General features: G+C 47.8%; 8 protein-coding genes across 8 annotated transcripts; 4 read left to right on the plus strand and 4 right to left on the minus strand.

Moving 5' to 3' along the window:
• Positions 1-458: 458 nt before the first annotated feature.
• Positions 459-5422, plus strand: FSUBG_13807 (ankyrin protein; the record flags this gene model as incomplete). Its single annotated transcript, XM_036678737.1, has 9 exons — positions 459-510; positions 679-802; positions 857-1070; positions 1121-1186; positions 1237-1515; positions 1567-1774; positions 1850-1879; positions 1927-5348; positions 5402-5422. 9 exons carry the CDS (start codon positions 459-461, stop codon positions 5420-5422), a joined length of 4416 nt encoding a protein of 1471 aa, XP_036530722.1.
• A 162-nt stretch (positions 5423-5584) lies between these two features.
• On the minus strand, positions 5585-6328 carry FSUBG_13808 (ketoreductase; the record flags this gene model as incomplete). The annotated part of the gene is made up of 1 exon (XM_036678738.1): positions 5585-6328. The coding sequence occupies one exon, from the start codon at positions 6326-6328 to the stop codon at positions 5585-5587; it is 744 nt and encodes a 247-aa protein (XP_036530723.1).
• A 1284-nt stretch (positions 6329-7612) lies between these two features.
• On the minus strand, positions 7613-9052 carry FSUBG_13809 (DUF1338 domain protein; the record flags this gene model as incomplete). Its single annotated transcript, XM_036678739.1, has 1 exon — positions 7613-9052. One exon carries the CDS (start codon positions 9050-9052, stop codon positions 7613-7615), a length of 1440 nt encoding a protein of 479 aa, XP_036530724.1.
• Positions 9053-9394: 342 nt separating this feature from the next.
• On the plus strand, positions 9395-11250 carry FSUBG_13810 (fuculose-phosphate aldolase; the record flags this gene model as incomplete). The annotated part of the gene is made up of 4 exons (XM_036678741.1): positions 9395-9593; positions 9646-10258; positions 10767-11033; positions 11094-11250. The coding sequence occupies 4 exons, from the start codon at positions 9395-9397 to the stop codon at positions 11248-11250; spliced, it is 1236 nt and encodes a 411-aa protein (XP_036530725.1).
• A 462-nt stretch (positions 11251-11712) lies between these two features.
• Positions 11713-12816, plus strand: FSUBG_13811 (glycerate-and formate-dehydrogenase; the record flags this gene model as incomplete). The annotated part of the gene is made up of 2 exons (XM_036678742.1): positions 11713-12246; positions 12307-12816. The coding sequence occupies 2 exons, from the start codon at positions 11713-11715 to the stop codon at positions 12814-12816; spliced, it is 1044 nt and encodes a 347-aa protein (XP_036530726.1).
• Positions 12817-13294: 478 nt separating this feature from the next.
• On the minus strand, positions 13295-15100 carry FSUBG_13812 (quinate transport; the record flags this gene model as incomplete). The annotated part of the gene is made up of 4 exons (XM_036678743.1): positions 13295-13358; positions 13420-13774; positions 13819-14916; positions 14962-15100. 4 exons carry the CDS (start codon positions 15098-15100, stop codon positions 13295-13297), a joined length of 1656 nt encoding a protein of 551 aa, XP_036530727.1.
• A 486-nt stretch (positions 15101-15586) lies between these two features.
• FSUBG_13813 (fructosyl amino acid oxidase) lies at positions 15587-17092 on the plus strand (the record flags this gene model as incomplete). Its single annotated transcript, XM_036678744.1, has 2 exons — positions 15587-15764; positions 15819-17092. The coding sequence occupies 2 exons, from the start codon at positions 15587-15589 to the stop codon at positions 17090-17092; spliced, it is 1452 nt and encodes a 483-aa protein (XP_036530728.1).
• A 16-nt stretch (positions 17093-17108) lies between these two features.
• Positions 17109-19407, minus strand: FSUBG_13814 (transcription activator acu-15; the record flags this gene model as incomplete). The annotated part of the gene is made up of 6 exons (XM_036678745.1): positions 17109-17993; positions 18046-18244; positions 18296-18474; positions 18521-19158; positions 19213-19330; positions 19375-19407. 6 exons carry the CDS (start codon positions 19405-19407, stop codon positions 17109-17111), a joined length of 2052 nt encoding a protein of 683 aa, XP_036530729.1.
• Between the last annotated feature and the right edge of the window lie 233 nt (positions 19408-19640).

The raw sequence follows: 19640 nt of genomic DNA on the forward strand, positions 1-19640 counted from the left end.
AAGTAATATAAAATATAGCTTAGATATATAATATAATAAACTTATAGAAAAGAATTAACTTTATATATCTTTAATAATAAGTTAAGTAGTAAGTAATAAGGGGAAAAGTTAAACTGGCAGGTAATATTAGGTAGAAAAGCTTATTAGAGATTTAGTTATATTTAGGGCTAGGTTTTTATTAAATAAAGCTTTATTAAGCTATAAAGGTTTTGAACACAAAGTCGGCCTATTTTCAACGCCTCGGTGCATGACTATAAGCATTATCATTCGCTGAGGTCCCATCCACCCCCTAACTCATGCATACAAGGCATTCTGGGCGCCTATTGTAGCTTTTCAGCTGCAAAGGAAGTCCTAATACGCCCTGCTCATATTTCTCTCTGAGTCAAAGTTTTACACCTTTTTCATCCCGTCTCGTTCGAGCATGTAAGTGTCTCTTCGAAGCGCAGGCAGTATCAGCAATGGCAGCAGTTAGCCACAAAAACTTCAGACTTCGGGGCATCCCGCTTGAATGTCAGACCAGGAGTGAGGTCTGTAGCCTCATTCAGAAAACCCTTGCACTCGAGCCCAACGCCAGTCCCACCGTCTACTCGCTTGCAGTTTCCCCCACCGATCCAAATAGCAAGATCGCGACACTCAGTTTTCCTTCAATTCCATAATGTTTATCCGATCGCACAAAAGTTGAGTGGAGTTTCGACTTATCTGGCGACAACGACATCGATTTCAGCAAGTCTCTTGCTTTCGACACACACTTTACAGGTTTCACACCTTTTCATCGCACAAGCGATAATGATTGCCAGATTGAGTAAGTTGACGAAAATCAATTCATCAGCGAATTTTGGCTGACGTTCTTGTCAAGCTTGATTGCAGTCTGTGGCCTTGGAGGACATGCGCTGGGTTCATTCAAGGAAAAGAATGGTCGCTTCGTTTGGCTTCGAGATGCACTGCCATCAGACATCCCAAATGCAAGGATTTTGACCTACGGCTACAGTAGTCAGCTTGTCGGAAGTGAATCCTTCCAAAGCTTGACTGACCTGGGAAGAACATTGCAGATTGACCTTGAGGACATTCGTGTATGTGACCCAAGTGGACCCCCATCTCTTCAATAACTAATGCTTACGAGGACTCAAACCAACCTCGTTCGATACTATTCATCGGACATAGCCTGGGTGGGCTTGTCATCAAAGAGGTTAGTCTTTTCGTAATGTTTTACAAGGCCTATCAGCTAACGGCGGATAGACCGTCCGAATATTGAAAGAAGAGCCTCTTGGGCCCGACCTTTCGATCTTGAACGCTGTTTCCGGCTTCGCCTTCTTTGGGGTTCCCCATCGAGGTTTGGAAGTCAAGTGTCTGGTCCCTCTGGTAAAGGATAACCCCAATCGGGCACTGCTCGAGTCTCTCAGCCGGAACTCTTCGCTTCTCGAGCACCTACAAAATGAGTTCGGCAAAATATCCAAAGCGAGGAACCTCTCTGTTGTGTCATTCTATGAAACGGAAAAATCCCCTACCGCAATTTGGGTGCGTCGTCTACACGTCGAGAAGCATTGTCTGTTCTAACGCCGCATCTAGATAAATGGCAAATGGGAGATGTCTGGCACCAGCGAAGTGTTGGTAGAAGTGTTCTCGGCAACATGCGGTTGTCAGAAGCAGCACCCAATCAACCGCAATCACTCTGAGATGGTCAAATACAGTGGCGTCCATGATCAATTGTACCGAAGAGTATTGATTGCCCTCCGTCCTATACTTGGTGTATCACGAGGACGGCATGGTATTGCAGGTATAAGAGAAGGGCCACAAGGTTTGAAGCTAGATTTCGATAGGTAAATGTTCAATATACTCACATGTCTTCTAGCTTGTGTTCAACTTTCAAATGACGAGCAGGGTAAGTGCCACGGTAGAAGGTTGTTATATGCCACTAATACTATGTAGAGTGCCTAAAACCGCTATCATTCCCCGAGCAAGAGCACAGATACTCCGAGATCTCCTACGCAAACGACACTTGCGATTGGCTTCTAGAAGACTACAAATATCGGAAATGGATGGAAACAGATCGCGGGCTCTTTTGGATCAAAGGATGTCCTGGAACAGGCAAATCGACTCTTATGAAGTTCGCAGCTGATACGATGAGCCGCAGGAAGTCCGGGGAAGTTATCGCTTCCTTTTTCATCCATGGACGCGGCATAACATTACAACAGACGCCGTTGGGTATATTTCGAGCTTTGCTAAATTCGTTGCTCTTGTCGTTTCCAAAGTACCTCGCGGAGCTCACAGAAGTCTTCCAAGATAAACAGAAGCGGTACGGATCATATGAGCAGAAGCACGGTTGGCAGTGGAGTGAGAAAGAACTGGAGAAGTTCTTGTCCAGACTCTTGATTGAGGGTACTAAAGAGATGCCGGTGGTGATATTCATAGATGCACTTGATGAGTCTGGGGATTATGCCAGAAATCTGCTAATATCCCTTAAAAGCCTAGCAGAGAATGCTGAGCGAGAGGGATCCATGGTCAGGATCTGTTTTTCATCGAGGCATTTTCCGATACTTGGCCATGAGACGATGGCGAGGGTTTATGTGGAAGAGAGAAATGACCAGGACATCAGACTTGTCATTGAAGGCCGACTAGAAGATATTCAGCCCGTTGAAAGGCGGCGACAGATTGAGAAAGAGATCTTGTTGAAGGCCCATGGAGGCTTTCAATGGGCTATACTCATCACAAAAATGGTACTGGAGGAAGACATGGCCGGCGCCAGAACTGAAGACCTACTTAATATTATATCGGCGACCCCACCAGACCTCGATGATCTGTACGATATCATATTGCAGGGGGTAACTAAGGACAAGCACAAGCAGATGGCCAAGCTGTTTCAGTGGGTTCTCTTTGCCAAACGACCCTTATCAGCCCAAGAGCTTCGAGAGGCACTCACTACTGATAAAGACATGCCTTATACAACAGTCTCGGAGCTCAGATCTCATTGTAACTGGTCGGATTCTTTATCTCAGTTCGAGGTGCGTGTCCGGCATATCTCCAGGGGTCTCGTTGAGTTCCAGAATCGTGACGTCTATGAGCAATATGAGCCTGGGGGTGAAGAATGGAGCCGGGAAGCTCAGTTCATACATCAGTCAGCTGCAGATTTTGTTGCGCAGAAGTTTCTCGCCAATGAGTCGCTATCTAGGTCCCCAGCTGGAGCTGGCCATTATGAGATCTCGAGATCCTTTCTCAGATATTTGACCTTGGACGAAATACTTCACGCAAACGGCCTATCCCGAGAGAAACTCTCAACGACCTTCCCGCTAATGCCATATGGAGTGACATTTCTTCTGGACCATATTAAGGGTGTTGAGAAAGGAGCTATTTGCCAGGCTGACTTGATGACATTGATCCAATGGAATCGGAAAGAACGCCTTGAGATGCTCGCAAAGATATGGAGAATAATGGACCCCGAGAGTACTCATGCGCCTAGAGGCTGGCCGTTCCTCGACGCCTCAATTCTTCACCTCGCGATAGCGTTTGATTCGGCTAGCCTGTTGGATATTTTGCTGCAGCCAAACAGCTCACACTTGGATACTAAGGATCTCGAAGGAAATACCCCCCTTCAGCTTGCTTTACGAGAAGACTCACAAGACTTGGCCCTAATGATACTGGAACGCTCAAGGATGTGGCAGGCTCAGAATGACGCCGTTGCTTCAGAAGACTGGTCAAGAGGCACTCTAATACCATGCAGATACCTCAGTCATGTGAATACCACTAATGTTGACGGTGAAACACCCCTGGGCTTAGCCGTGTCCATCGAAGCACATAGGGTTATCCGAGACTTGGTTGATGCAGGTGCTGAGATCAAACACGAGAAGTCCCTGCTGTTTTATGCCATAAGTCAAGAGGATAAGGCACTAGTATATCGGCTCATAAAAGAGGGTTCAGACCTCGACGGTGCTGTCTATTTTACAACGCGATGTTTAAATCGGACCAGTGAGCAGCCTCACATCTTACACGAACTCTTGAAGGCTCTGCTTGAATGTGGCGGCAACACAAAGAAACACAGAGGTGTCGAGATTGACAATTTGAACGGGCTCGATGAAGATGCAGATGAATATGAGGAGGATGAGGATGAGGAACTTGAGGAGGCAATCTCGGTCGCTACACGCGGAGGTAGATTAGAAGTGGTCTGTCTTTTATTGTCCCACGGTGCTTCCGCAAACACAAGAGGTCATTATGATAAGGCCCCAATACTGGTAGCTATTGAAAACTTTCACTACGATATCGCCGTGGTCTTATTTCGGGACTCGCCTTCGACCATTTTCTTAGCGGATTTTGACAGTTCTACAACCCTTGAGAAGGTTATACAATATGATCAAATCGACCTTGCACTGTTATTTGTGAAAGAGGGCCAGGGAGTCTTGAAATTGCACCAGTTGCTTTACAAAGCTGTCAGGATGAAAGAACTCCAATTTGTGGACAGTTTACTACGCAGGGACGCAAACGTCATAAAACTGGCCAGTCAAGGATGGGGCGACTATGATCCACCATTCCTAATAGCAGTTCACTACGAAGATGAAGGCATGGTCGATCTCCTTCTCCGCACAGGCCAGATTGATATCAGCATCAAAAATAAAGATGGTTACACTCCATTCTTAGTCGCCATTGATCTTAGGTGTCTTGGTATTGTCAAGCTACTGCTTGAAACAGAAATGATTGATGGTAATCAGGAAGATTTGGAAAATCTAGCATTCTCTTCTGCACAATCTATCATGAATGAGTACCATGAGTACTGTTTTACGCCCCAGGCTGATTTTGATTATGAGATGATACTTCTAAGGGATGAAATGGAGAAGTTTCTTTGGTGGGCTATAGAAGGTGAGAGGTTAAGGATGATTAAACTTATCCTTGACGAGAGCATGGTTGATTCCAATCGGACACTTCGAGGACAAACACCACTCATGTGGGCTATTCAGCGGGGGAAAGAGGACATTTTCAAGGTTCTTCTGGGCAATTTTAGAGTTGATCCTCAATTCTCCGACAACTTGGGACGAACGGCCTTGTCGTGGGCTCTGGACTATAGCAAGCATAGAATGGTTCTGCTACTACTCAGTCGGAAAGGGTTCTCTATCTATAGAGAAAGCAACGACACTTCACGAAAATTGTTTTGGTGGGCTATCGGAATGGGCAATCTTGATGCAATCAATAGACTTCACGAATCTTTTAAGTACGATGTCAACAAGAAGGATGGTTCGGGGAGGACACCGTTGATATACGCTGCTGAAACGTGTGCCGAGGAAGCCATGAAGGTACTTCTCAAGACAGGCAGGGCTGATGTACAGGCTGTTGATAACAGAGGTGATACAGCACTTTCGATAGCTGTAAGAAGGGGCTACAGGACGATAGTCGATCTACTGTCGAATCACATGCATAGGAACAGCGGTATGGTCATTAGGGGTGCAGAGTGTTAATATATCCATGTAGTAGTAGCATTAAAGTCTAGAGCAACGCGATAAAGAGCTGAAACATCATCGTGATTATATTGAGGGTATAGCCAAATTAACTTTCTACAGACCTTCCCTGAGGCGTGTACAAATCCGTTTCAAAGGGAGCTGGCTTACCAGGGAAGCTCCTGTCCCTTGGAACTAATAAACTTGCCAGAGACACTCTCCCGCGTAGCACTGTCAATAATTCCAAGACTTCCCTTCACCGCTTCCTCGACACCTTCGAGCATAGCATGAGGAAATCCCCACTCCGTAGCAGCAGATTCGCCCATTTCCGTATTAACGAATCCAGGGTGAAGTGCAAAGGCCACCAAGTTCTTATTCTGCAAATGCAGAGCACGCGTAAGCCAGTTCAATGCAGCCTTGCTGGGTCCATATGCACCAGCGACTACTTCATGGTAGTTGATACAGCCAACAGATGATGAAACGTTGACTACTTTGGGAGCAGATGACTTTTGCAACAAGGGCCAAAGCCCTTGGACGACCGTCAGCGGGCTGATTGTATTGATCTCGAAGGCGGAGCGGAGGTCATCGGTCGGAATTTCGAGCACAGGATAGGATTTGTAGCTGGCGGCAGCATTATTGATAAGAACATCAACGTGATCAAGGTCGAAAAGTTTGGAAATCTGGTCAGGGGAGAGCGCGGTGGTGAAATCCAACCGGACAATCCTCAAGATCGCGCCGTCACCTTTTACTAGGTCCATAGTAGCATCTTCGAGAGCTGTACGAGCTTGGTCGTTACGAACGGTGGCGATGATAGTGACGGAGGGACGAGCAAGGAGGGCTTTAACGAAACCAAGGCCAATGCCTCTATTGCCGCCAGTCACGACCCAAACACTATTGTTGCTAGAAATCATGATGATATAGGGGCGAAATTGAAGTGGACTGAACCTGGTGATATAAAGAAAATCGAGGAGAAGGGACAAACTCTGGGTACCGGCATGAAATGCATCCTGTAAGTAATGAGGCATAAATGACTAATATCAGGCTTTGGCCAATCGGCTGCAGTACAGAATGGAAGATTAATCATCCGGCTTACATGGCACAGCTTGCCAAGGCGCACAACTAATAACAGAGGGAGGGGGTTAGTAATTGAATAGACGACGGCAGTAAGAGTGGCTCAGAAAGGAGGTAATTTATTAAATGCATCAGGAGAGTTTTATCAAACATGGTGTCAGAGGGCGCACACCTCGATCCCGAAGGATGGTAGATGACAGACTCCTTTTGCGAGGGGGAACCTCCCATTAGCTCAAAGGTGAGTAATAAAGTCATAAGAGCGTGATCGTTAGAGAGCGACATCGGCTCTCGTGTGCAGGAAGGACGTAAATATGCCTGACATGGGTTACGTTATGCTGACTTCCTGCGCTGCCTCTCACGCCCGCGGGGCTAGCTATTGTTGCACCTAACCCGACGCTTCCAGCCCGACAACCTACTGATACCCGAGCAACCCAAATCCTTTTTTCTTCATCCCAAAAGTTTTTACTTTTATCACCCGAGGGAGCGGTAAAATGAGCCTGGCCAACCCTCTTCCATTTGCCACTACGTCATCAGCCTGGAACGTTGAAGCCGCTGCTCACAAGGCTATAATTATGACAGCTCCCCCAGCACCGCCGTCATCAAAGCTCGAGAAGGTAAACTCGGCATGACTACTTAATCAAGTCGAACTTGAAATAAATAACAGTGACCTTTCTTTTTGCCATGCTCTTCGACTGAGCGGCTGCCCTCTTGAAATCCTGGTTCCAGGGACAAAAGTCTCATCATTTATAGCTTCATTATTGCCATGCGAAAATTCAGGATGTCAAAGTGACTGATGTCCCAGGTCGCTTCCATAACATGCTTCTACATAGAGCCAAATAAAATACGTGACCCTATCATCATCGCAACAGGACTAGAGAGGCTTGCTCCAATACTCCCCAGTCCGAGCCCTGCTTGACTAATTTGCTCAGCAGAACGGCAATTGGGATTATTGTGCGCCTCACTTGCTGCATGCAGCGACCGGTTCAGGGAACAAAGAATGGCTCCGAATCCCTCTGACTGAATCGACCTTGTAGAACTTCCCCGCCCCTTCGAAATATACATGGTCTTATTCTTATAATGTACTCAGGTTGCATACATTAAAAACCACCTCAAATCTCTAATAATTAGTAAGTAACCACCCCAGGTGCTAGACCGCATCTCATGATACTCTCTCGCTGTATGTCTGCATACAACGCTTCAGGGTCCAATAATACAGATCCCAAAGCATTCTCAAAGCCTTGCTGATTAGGATTCCCATTGGCCTGTGAAGGCTTGTCCTGGCCATATTCTAGATTTGATGCAAAGATACCTGCTGCAGAGAATGGGAGAAAGTCTTCGTATGTAATAGGCTTGGCTTTGAGATGTCCCCGGTCAACCAAGTCTTCTAGGGATAGCGTCCTTGTGATATCAAAGCTTTCTGTACCTGTACGGTGATAAGTACAGTAAATGAGGCCTTGCTTACGTAGTTCTGACCACGTGTCGGGATAGGCTTTAAAGGCATCACGCATGACCTCATCCATTGCTCCAGGGCCCTGTGCACCTGAACTCTTACAGATGGTGCTTGTTGCCTTGGTCAACAGCTCATCGTAAAGCTTTCTCCCCGCAATTGTCACGGCGGCTCCTCGTTCTTCAATCTCTCCAAACCGAGCTCGATGAGTTCCTTGGATAAGAGTCCCATGGTTATCGCGGAATCTGATTTGTTCTTCCAGTGCCAGGAAGCTCGTTTGACGGAGGAGAATCGGGCATTGACGTGGAGGAGGACCCTCGATGCGATCCTTGACTTGAAGGCCTTGCTTTCGCATTTGCACTTGACTTGCCGCAATGTTCAATGTTCGAGGGGTTAAATGATTGATATGCGTAGTCTGGAATGAGGCGATGTCGGCAAGGATAGGGTGCTCCTTGGACAGCTTTCTGTATTCTTCTTCGGATGCCGATGCTTCTGGCATCCAACTGAAAGTTTTCAAAGCCTCGTGAATGAATTCCTCGACTTCACAAATCTTCAGGTGCCAGTTTTGTTTCTTGGCACAACTGATCAGCTCCAGAAGTCTGCGACTGAAGATATGGCGTCGTGATAACAACTTTAATGCAAGCTCACGAGTTTCATCATTGACGATCAACTCAGGTCTGAGCAAAGTGGTGAAGACTCTGAAAGGGTTCTGATTCAAGGATTCTAGGCCAACTGGACGAAAGCAGGTGCCATGCATGGGTAGTCCAGCGACAGAAAGATCGTAGTAGCCCACTGCCTTCAGACCAAGAATGGCAAAGAGGCGGGCCATAGTCCGTAGCTCAAAGGGGGTACCCAGTCTGATGGCACCATGCCTCTCTAGATCAAGTCTTTGAGACAGTAGAGCATCCTTCATCGAGTCCGGATGCTCAGAAAGCACGTCCGTATTTACTGCATGGACGATTTGGACCAAATTCTCATACAAGGGCACTTCATTTCGGTACATTTTTGACAATGCCGAGGTGAAGGCTGCTCGAACATCCACAGGGCTTGCAAAATCATCACCTCGATACATGAGAGATGGTTCAACCGGGATCGATATGGCATTGATGGCAGGCATTTTAGTTATAGTGAACAAGAGGAAAGGGGGATAAAGAGTAATGATAGCCAGTGCTAGAATGAATCAATTATGGCAGTCGCCGCGCATATATCATATATAATATCAGATTCCATATCGTCTTTCATTGTTTAAAACTTACATCGTATGATGCTGCGGATAGTGCCGAGGGTGTACAAGTTCACTGGGTGGGTAAGGTTAAATTAACCGCATCAGCCAATGACGGCGGCTACCGAAGGCGTCCTAGTGTAGCAACCCACCAAATGAGGCGCTACCGATGGTATAAGACAATGGTTCAGGCATTGTCAAGCACATCGACTTCAGCGCCACAACAAAGCATACATCATGTCTTCTACAACTGCCACGACAACCTCCAAGGTTTCCCTGTCTACAAGTCAACCCAAAGATAGACTCCATCAAATTCCACAATTCAGCACCCCCGAAGCTAAAAGACGATGGCAATTGGAGCAAATGGCGGGCGCCTTTCGCATATTTGCGAGATTGGGCTTCGCTGATGGAGGGAGTGGCCATATCAGTCTCAGAGGTAGGTTGGTATAGCCCACTCTAGGCCACTGATAAGCTAAATTATAGAGCAGACCCGGTTCAGCCAGATACATTTTGGCTGAATCCCTACGGAGTCCATTTCGGCCTCTTGAAGGTGTCCGACATGGTTCATGTAAATGAAGACGGAGAACGTATCGGTGGTGCAGACAGGCCAGTGAATACTGCCGGATTTATTATCCATGCAGCTATCCATAAACGACGGCCTGATATTAATGCTGCATGCCACTTCCACAGCCCCTATGGCCGCGCATGGTCCACCTTTGGGAAGCCAATAGACATGTTGAATCAGGATAGTTGCATGTTCTATAACGACCTTGCGGTATATGCCAACTTCGGTGGTGTCGTATTCGCTAAAGAGGAGGGTCTGCGACTTGCTGATACGTTGGGTCCGACCAAAAAGAACCTGATACTACAAAATCATGGTATCTTGACATCGGGCGGCACTATTGCTGAAGCAGCTGCCTTCTTTATCGCGTTGGAGAGAGCTTGTCAGACACAGCTTCTGGTTGAAGCATCGATCACCGGCTCGGGGTTGCAAAAGACGTTTGTGGGTGACGAAGAGGCTCAGTACACAAAGGATGGGACTGGAACCCCAGAGGTTATGTACATGCAGTTCGAGCCAGAATACCAATACATTCTAGCTAGGTCTGGGGGCGACTTTTTGCAATAGAATGCTCAATTCTTGGAGACATCCTTCATCTTTATCCTCTTATTACATTGAATGTTTATTTCTTCCTTTGAAGCAGAGTGCCTCAAAGATTTCTTAGTAGCTCTGTATGTAATGGCATCACCATGCTCTAGTCACCGTGATATTGCAGCATTCCAATGAACTAATGGAGTATTGCGTACATTCTCCGGAGCCGCGGGAAGCTAAGTAAACAAAATTCAGTATAAATCAGCCTACTAGTCCAATGATAGAGATTTTCACGTATGACAGAACTGTGGAAATAGCGATTAGGGAGTACTAGTTGTCATTTTCATGTGTCTCTCGCATCTGACGCTTTCCACGACGACGGGTTCCGTCTCGTCAGCCCGGAGTAGAACCACATACCCATTGTATAAACGTCGTATACCGGTATTTGAATCGCATCATGAATCCTATCTGCATAAGGTGGCATGTTTGTACACTCCAAGACCACTGCGGCGACGTCAGGATGTTGAAGTACCAGCGATTTGGCCTCGGCAACGAGTTCCCTCTCAAGCCGATCGGCGTCATAGCTCGCTCCACGCGCGCAAACGTCCCTGAGATGGCTGTCATCCGAGAGTCCCCATACACGGACACGGCTAGAATCAATGCCCAGCTCCAGCAAGTGAGCGCTTTTCAGTCTCGCACTGTCATAGGTCAACACCCCGATAGGTCTGTTAACAGGGGAAATGGCCAGGAGGCTGGGAACCTGAACGAGGGCCGACGTAGCTACAGGTATGGGGGACAGTGCTGCTAATCTGACTTGTTCAGCGGGTGGTGGACTAACAAGACCAGGCTGGAAATCGGGTTACCTGGTCTGGGCAGCGGCCAAGAAGCCGCAGCTGGTAATGATGCCGACAGCCCCTCTCTCTGCGAGTCTTGTCGCGGCTTGCACAAAACGATCAATAAAAGCATCTTCGTAGTTGCCATTGGTGACAATTTGAGCTTCTGAAGTGCCTATCACCTTTTCGCGGATGAGGGGAAAGGGCCATGTACTCTGATTGAAGGGATCGCCTGGGGGACGGTGAATGTCAACTTCAACAGCGAGAAAGCCCAACGGCGGGTCTGAATGTGTATACTCTCGAGCCATTATCGCTTCTTGGATGCTTTTTTGAACAGTGAGGCTCAGATATCCCGTCCCTACTTACACCCGGTTATTTCATCTGGAAAGAAAGTCATCGCCTGGGTCGGGTTGGCTTAGTGGTGCGGGGCTTCGTTCTTCACCAATCACGGGGCTTACCGGGAGGTTCGAGCTGCCTTCGGAGGTTTCCTTGTCAATCTTTACTGCTTTAGGAGTCATGAATTTACCAGACATCCAAGATGGCCCGTCTCGCTTCATATAGTTAGTTGGTCAAATCGCGATACCGTGGCCGTCGCACCGCTCTTCTACATTCAGTCCGTACTCTCATCCATCATGTCCCCAAGCCGCACTTCCCAGAGACCCCACGTTGTTAGCCTGGGAGCGCCTAAATTCGCTGGCGCTGATTACCTTGAAGCCTTTGGCCGGGACCATGACTTTGACGTGCTTGAGGCCAATGATCGCGCCGAGACTCAGCGGTTTCTGCCAGAGTTGATCAAAGAAAAGGGTCCTGTCGATGCTTTTGTCATTCGCATGGGCACGCCGCCTTTTGAGCCTTTCGACGAGGGTCTTCTGAAGTCGTTGGCTCCCGACTGCCGCATCATCACGTCTGCATCTGCTGGATACAATGAGTTTGATGTTGATTGGATGTCCAAGAACAACATTCTTTTCTGCAATTCAGTCGATGCTGTTGCAGAGGCGACAGCAGACATGGCCATATTTCTCATCCTGGCAGTTCTCAGAAACACTTCCAAGGCTGAGCGCACGGCAAGGGCAGGCAAGTGGCGAGGAGAGCCTGGCTCGCTCATTCCAGCTCGTGATCCCACCAACATGACGCTTGGTATCGTCGGTATGGGGTCCATCGGAAAGGTGCGCATAATCATCCTACCTTCTGGCTTTTAGCACTCGTTAGCTAACTGAGGATTAAAGTATCTCGCCAAAAAGGCCGCAGTTTTCAACATGAAGATTAAATACTATAACCGTCGCCAACTCTCTCACGAGCTGGAACAAAAGTACGATGCAACATACTGCTCTTCCCTCCACGAACTCCTATCTCAGTCTGATATCGTGTCCATTAACTGCCCCTTGAATGAAAAGACGACTGGCTTGATAGGTCCAGCAGAATTTGATGCCATGAGGGATGGAAGCTTTTTTATTAACACAGCTCGTGGAGCTATTGTCAATGAGGCCGCTCTCAAGGTGGCATTGAAATCGGGCAAGATTGCAAGAGCTGGTCTTGATGTTCTGGTGAATGAGCCAACCGTTGATCCCTGGTTTTTGGACCAGGATAACGTCATTGTTCAACCTCACCTCGGCGGTTTGACGGATGTTGCGTTTCAGAAGGCTGAGAGAGAATGTTTTGAGAACATCAGAGCGTTTTTCAAGAATGGCATAGCCAACAGCCCTGTAAACGCAAACCATTTGAGAGCTAGCCTGTAATTGAGCGGAATATACGAGAGTTAGATCGATATTGATTGCCCTCGTTCAGTCAGTACTCAGTAATAGAAATTGGTCAGGGCGAGAACTAACGTCATTAGTGTATCTCGTTGATAATTACCCAAATAGTGCTTTCCTGGATCGATTATAAAACAGTAAATATAGTCATAACGAGAAGTTCTGGAAGCATTGGTTTAAAACAATCTCACTGGCTGTATTCATTAATAGGATTCTCTTAAGCGTTGTCACGTAGCATAAGCCTTGGAAGAATGCAGTAGAGTATCATACAGGTATGGCTCTGGTTTGGCCCATACATTTGTGCATCTAAAACCACAAAGAATAGATCAATTAATTGAAATGATCAATGCTACACCTTATTCATAGTTCCAAACACCCTACTCGGCAATCCTATTGTCCAATTTACGACTAGGAATTTGTGTACTATCTGTATGAAGTTGGAACCATAACAACCTGATGAATCTTAAGAATCAGTCTGCTTGCTTGTTGTCGCGATTTGCTCGTACTTTGAATCAACGCTCTCTGGACTGCCGATTAACATTGTAAGCGCCACTGCCTTGATATACGTGCTCATGAGGTAAAACTCACTTCTCCTCATCAACGATTGAGCCCGAGATTGTAGTGATATGGAGCGTCTTGGCTTTTGATCTAATTTGCCACCACGGACACTCGAACAAAGCGTCTATGTGCTCGAGAGGCAACCCTGCAGTCTCAGGGACAGCAATGAAGACATAGGCAAGTGCTACGAGACACCATCCTGCAAAGAAAATGAAGGCTCCCCAGTTGTGCATACTAGAGAGAATCGAAGGGGTTGCCCGGTTGATACCGAAATAGAACAGCCAGTGAAAGGTTTGGCTGAGGGCCGAGCCAAACGATCGAATGCTATTAGGCCAGAGCTCTGCCCCAAAGACATATGGAAGAACTAGGAGGCCTTGATTGATGACTGTGAGCACGATAGGTATCAAAAGGATCTGAGCAAGGACTTACCAACAGCATAGCCAAATCCATGAATGAATATGGCTGCGATCGCGGCGGTGGAAGCACCTGGAGCGACAGAACCGTCCTGGTGACTTTTGATATACGCTCCGAGGTAGACATCAGAAATCAACTGAATGGTAATTCCAATGAAGAGAGACTTCCGACGGCCCAGAGCATCAATGAAAAAGAAGGAGGCGATGAGTGTGTAAAAGAATTTAGACAAGGAGTACATACTAGACAGGAATAGGTTATTGCCATGAGCACTATTTATTCCCATCAACGAGAGAATCGGCACCAGGTAGCTGGTAACAGAGTTTGCACCAGACAGTTGAGCCAAAAGGTACGAGATCAAAGATTGTTGAACTCTCCGAAGGTTTCCAGGCACCATAAAGGTTTCTCTCAGGATGTCCTTCAACCCGCCCCCTGAAGCATATCGTGACTTCTCAGCTTGAATTTGGTGCTCAATGTCTGCAATTTCTCCGGCGACGCGGGGGTGGTCAGCTGGCAGACCTCTGAGAGTAACCAGGGTCTTGACAGCTTCTTCCTTACGGTCAACCAGCATGAGCCATCGTGGGGACTCGCAGGCACAAAAGAAGCTTGCAGCAATGATGATGCCGCAGATGATGGTTGGAAGGAACCAAACCAGTTGGTATTGAAGATGAGAGGCAGGTAGGTGGAGGAAGCAAGCATATACGGTCAAGGTACTGACAGTCAAGCTTAGGAGCATAACAACGCTAAACCATACGGTCAAGAGGCCGCGAATCTCAGTCGGTGCAATCTCAACAATCGACATAGGGCCTGTGACGGTCAAAGGACCGATGCCAAGTCCAGAAACGAAGCGGGCGGTATACAGAGCACCCTTGTTTCCATAAGAGAATGTTGCAATGAGCTGACCGATAATCCAAATAGCAAAGTAGAGTCGCAGTGACCAAAGGCGTCCGATTCGATCGTTGATGAAGAATGACAGGGCGGATCCGACGCCAGCTGTCAGGTAGACGAAAGATATAAAGTTGGCGACCTCGCTGGGATTCGCAGCTGAGGTAATGCCGAAAGCCTTTGAAAAGCCTGGGAGAGACGGAACGACGGAGCTAGAGCCTTGATCCCATGCTGCAAAGGGTTAGAGACAGTCTTCCGATTGTTGAGGGAACGAACTGATGCACAAGCCGGACATAGCATAGAGAGCCGACGACATTAGAAGCTGACGGTTGTAGATAACCTCTGGAGGCGAGTTTCGAATGCTGCGAACATGTTTGCCGAGTGAAGAATCGCTAAGATATCGTGCGAGATGCATATTGCAGGAAGTGCAATTGCTATTTTTGTTGGAGGGATAAGTTGAACGGGACTTGAGAATATGACTAAGAAGATACTTATTTATTCTTAACCTTTTATCAGGGATTCATCTCAGAATATATCATGGCGTCGGTTGCTGTAATGTTCGTTCTATAAACCAAAGTGTTGAAGCTTGCCCTGTCACGCGACGGACTGTCTAGACTACCCTAGATTGGTTATCTCGCTCCGACGTTGTTATCGCTGAGCTGGATTCTTCCGAGGCTAGGCTCGATAGAGATTAAAGCGAGGTATATCTTGCTCGGAATCCACCGAGTGGCTTTTCATCTGTTCCACTGACCTTATCAGGTTCGTCTGAAAGTGGACTAGTGAAGCCTCCGCATTCCTATCAGTAATCCCCACCGACAGGAGCTAGCTTGGTCTGGCAATTTAACACGGGCGACAGCCAGATAGACACGTTGGTGACAATAGAGGTCAGCACGCTTTTGCCATGGCGACCTTTCTAGAGAAAAAAGACCCTGTTGTGATCGTGGGGGCAGGCATCTTTGGTCTCAGCTCAGCTCTGCATCTCGCCAAGAGAGGCTACAGCAATATCATTGTATACGACAAACAAGACTACGATAAAAGTCTCTATTCTTATCAGAATGGCTCAGATGCGGCTTCGGCAGGTCAGTAGCACTCCGGCCTAGAGCTATTGGGCCCCTATGACTAACACGTTCAAGATCTTAACAAGATCATCAGATCATCCTACGGTACCCAGATCGAGTATCAAGAGCTCTCGGTCGAGGCAATAAGAATGTGGAATCAGTGGAACGCCGACCTCGCTGGCGGAGAAGTGCCACCCGGCATGAGTTCGAGCGATAAAGTCTTCTATAACAACGGAGCCATCTCCTTCAATGAAGGCGACGAGTTACCTCCCTTCGAAAAAGCAAGTGTCCAGAACGCCAAGAAGTTGCATTTGACGAATCAACTCTTGACAACTGCTGCTGAGGATGTGCGCACAGCCAACGATCTCGGTTTTAATTGTGATCAATTCAAAGCCTGTACTCGGGGAAACTCCATGGCGGGCATCCTTGATACAAGCGGTGGATTTGTCGCTGCTAATAAGTCGTGTCGTCTTGCCCTCTACAAGGCTCGCAAGCATGGCGTCAAGTTCGTTTTTGGTCAAGACGCCGGAGCTTTTCACTCGTTCCTGAAGCGTGGAGGAGATATCATTGGGATTCGCACCAAGGATGACAAAGAACACCACGCCAAGCTCACCATCATGGCCTGCGGTCCGCAAACACCACTTCTTGTTCCCGAGCTCGACTATCTCTGCGAGGCGACGGCTGGTTCAGTCGTCGTCTTCAAAATCCCATTAGATTCTCCAATCTTTGGCCAGTTTTCTCCTAAGAGGTTCCCGACTTGGATGTACAACATGAGACATGGGGCTCGGGGAGGTTTGTATGGATTTCCTGTCGATGCAGAAGGTCACCTCAAGATCGGCTACAGAGGGACGAAATACACGAACCCACAAATGCAGCCAGACGGCAAGGAGAGGAGCGTGCCTGTGACGCGCTGGTCTGAGGGGGATAAGGTAACGCAAATTCCCAGGCAAGCCATGGATACCATTGGGTCTTTTGTTGCCCGCCACATGCCTGAGGTCCTCAAGGAGGCTAGCGACGTTGCTTTTACAAGGCTCTGTTGGTATACAGATACATTTGATAATCACTTTGTGATAGATCGTGTGCCGGGACGACAAGGTTTGATGGTAGTCACCGGCGGGAGCGGTCATGCTTTTAAATTCCTGCCCAACATCGGGAATTGGGTCGTGGATATCATTGAAGGAGTAGGACTGGACCGGCCAGCTGTTCGCGCGTGGCGATTCCGTAGCCCTGCATCTGTAGAGCACGTGAATGTGCTTATGGAGGGTTCAAAAAGCGCCAAGGCGTTGAAGAATGTGGTTCTCACCGACTCGATTACTGGCATAACTTCAGCGAGAAGATCACTACTCTAGAATAATCTACAACTACCTATGCTTCGTTGTTACTCATCCCCTGAAGCAACTCTAGAACGAACCATTCCGAATCAACTGGTATGTCATCGGCTCCAATCTCCAAGGCCCAATCTCCGACGGCCTGAGGTTCAATTGGTTGATTCCGGTCCGATGCATTTGACTCTTCATTTGCGCCTCGTGATAGACTGCCATCTCCACAAACGAGGCTAATAGTTCTCTCTGACAAAACCTCAAAGATGTCTCGATAAGGCACAGCTTTGTTCCACCGCTCTGCGATGATAACCAACGCAGTATTGCAAGCCATGCATGTGTTGATGATATCCATTCTCTTGGTCACATGTCGTACCTTGGCGGACTTCCAGATACAATATAGATACGTGAGTCCTCCAAGAAAGAGAATATGAAGCGACCCCCACGTAAACTGCAATGATTGGTACTGGAAGAGCCTGCGGTAGAGAAGACATAGCTCTTTAGCTTTCTGCATGCAGCATTCCAACGCTTCCTCAACAGAATCTTCTTCGCCAGGTAGAGCCTTATGAGTAATCCAATGCCTGTACAATATAAGTATTGAATGGTCATAAGCCAGTCGGAACCATTCGCGCGATGCGAAGACAGATAGTGGATCCAAGCCTGTCGTGTCTGGTGCGTAAGGGATCTCAGAGTGCCATGCTTCTAGCTCTGCTCTCAGCTGATCCATGAGTGGCTTCTTGGTTACTTCCTGGTTGACGGGCGACTGGGTCATCGCTGGGTATATAGTGTTGCCTATTTTGGACCACAAACGACGTAGCTTTATGACATGGATGGCGCCCGTCATGTTTGTAGGCGGCTCATTGGGAGAGACGCGTGGATTTTGTGACAAACCTAGCGCGTTGATCTTGTCATCATCAATATCCAAGGGCAGCTGTTTGGTGGGTTAGCAAGTCAACTGGAGAGCAGCGACGCCACATGCTCACTTCGGCATCAATACAGTCATCTGGTATACCAACAGGGCGACCGAGGATAAAGGAAGCCACACGATCGATATCGTAGGCGACCCAAAAACATCTCTTGGACATTTCAGCGATTAAAGGGTTAGCATTTCGCCGGAACCTGGAGGCGCTTCGATGATAGCCAAGTTGTATGCAATATCTTATGGCAAGGCCAGACGACTTCCTAAGGGCGGTCAGACAAAACGTTTGCTTGAAAAAAGTGTTCCAATCTCACCATAGACTTCCTCCCGCCGGAGACCTTATAGAGTATACTGCGCACGACAGGAGACTTTGTATGGACTCAATGCTGTCAAGTTCAAGAATGACGGGCTGATGTTTAAGGGCCATTTTGTAGTAAGACTCAGCTGTGTCATAATGAGCTGGGCCCAAAGCCAGGGACGCTGTTGCGTAGACCTAGAACGCTGTCAGAAATCGAGGCTATGTTGGACAGCGTGCTTACCATCCACACAAAGAACTGCGCCATATCTCCAGCTGCAGAAAGGTTCCCCGAGAGGTCTGCTTTGAAGCACTGCTCTTCCCAGAAGCGAAAGGTTGGCTCATGAAGAAAGGGATACTGCGCGTGAATGTTTCCAAAATACGCTTGTGACAGAGCAGTACCTAGAGGCGGGGACGGGAAACTAACGGCAAACGGCTGAGGACAATTCCAATCTAAGAAGCCGCCATGCTCGAACCGAATAGTACTCGCCTGCGATCTCTTTGGAAGATCTATGGCTGTACTAATGATACGCGAGAATGATACGGCTGAGGACGGACCGAAGTAATGAGGCTCTTTGCTGGCAGTAGTCAGGCATAGTAAAGCCACGTCAGTCGATAGTTGATCCCTTGCATCTTCTGCCTCCGCCGACGCGTCTCGTTGACCGTTGCCTGCAGACTCAGACTCAGACGGGCCCACGAATGGCGTCGCTGCCGAAGGAGAGAAGCTAGAAGAATCCTTCTCGAGGCCCATAAGATGATCCAGAGCGACATCGGGTCTCGCCTGCTGCAATAAGCCCTCTAGATAAGCGACTCGTGTCTCGAGTGACTGCATATAATCCCTTGGTCGAAAGAGCCCTGTCGCGGGATCTTCCACGAGACATTCTGCGCCCAAATGTGAGCGAGATGACAGGCCAAGGCCAGAGGATCAAGGCTTACCTCTACCGCTCTTCTCGCAATTTTGGCATTTTGGGATTTTTCCATCACACTGCTGAGTATTAGAAGGGACGGCGGGTGAGATAAGGGCTATACTTTGAGCTTTTTTTGTTTGCAGCCGCTGCAGGCTAAGAGAGTGCGTTCCCCAATGCGAGATCTTTTAACAGAGTTGGGATTGGCTGTATTATGGGTGGCCATTGTAGATCTTGCTATAAGGGTGAAAGGCCGGCCAAGTGCTAAACAGTTGAATCAACAGAGGTGACGGAGGAGAAATGTGCGGGAGAAAAAGGCCTGGGGAATAACATAATATATGTATAAGCTTAAAGCTAAGCACTGGCGTTCTGGCCTTAGATATAAGGTATAGTGGGTGCGTAAAAGTTCTGACAATTTAACCATTTTACACTAAAAGTTACCTATCTTAAGCTTGAATT

The sequence above is a fragment of the Fusarium subglutinans genome, assembly GCF_013396075.1.
Source record: "Fusarium subglutinans strain NRRL 66333 chromosome Unknown NRRL66333_c0000401, whole genome shotgun sequence".
Classification (NCBI taxonomy): Eukaryota; Fungi; Ascomycota; class Sordariomycetes; order Hypocreales; family Nectriaceae; genus Fusarium; species Fusarium subglutinans.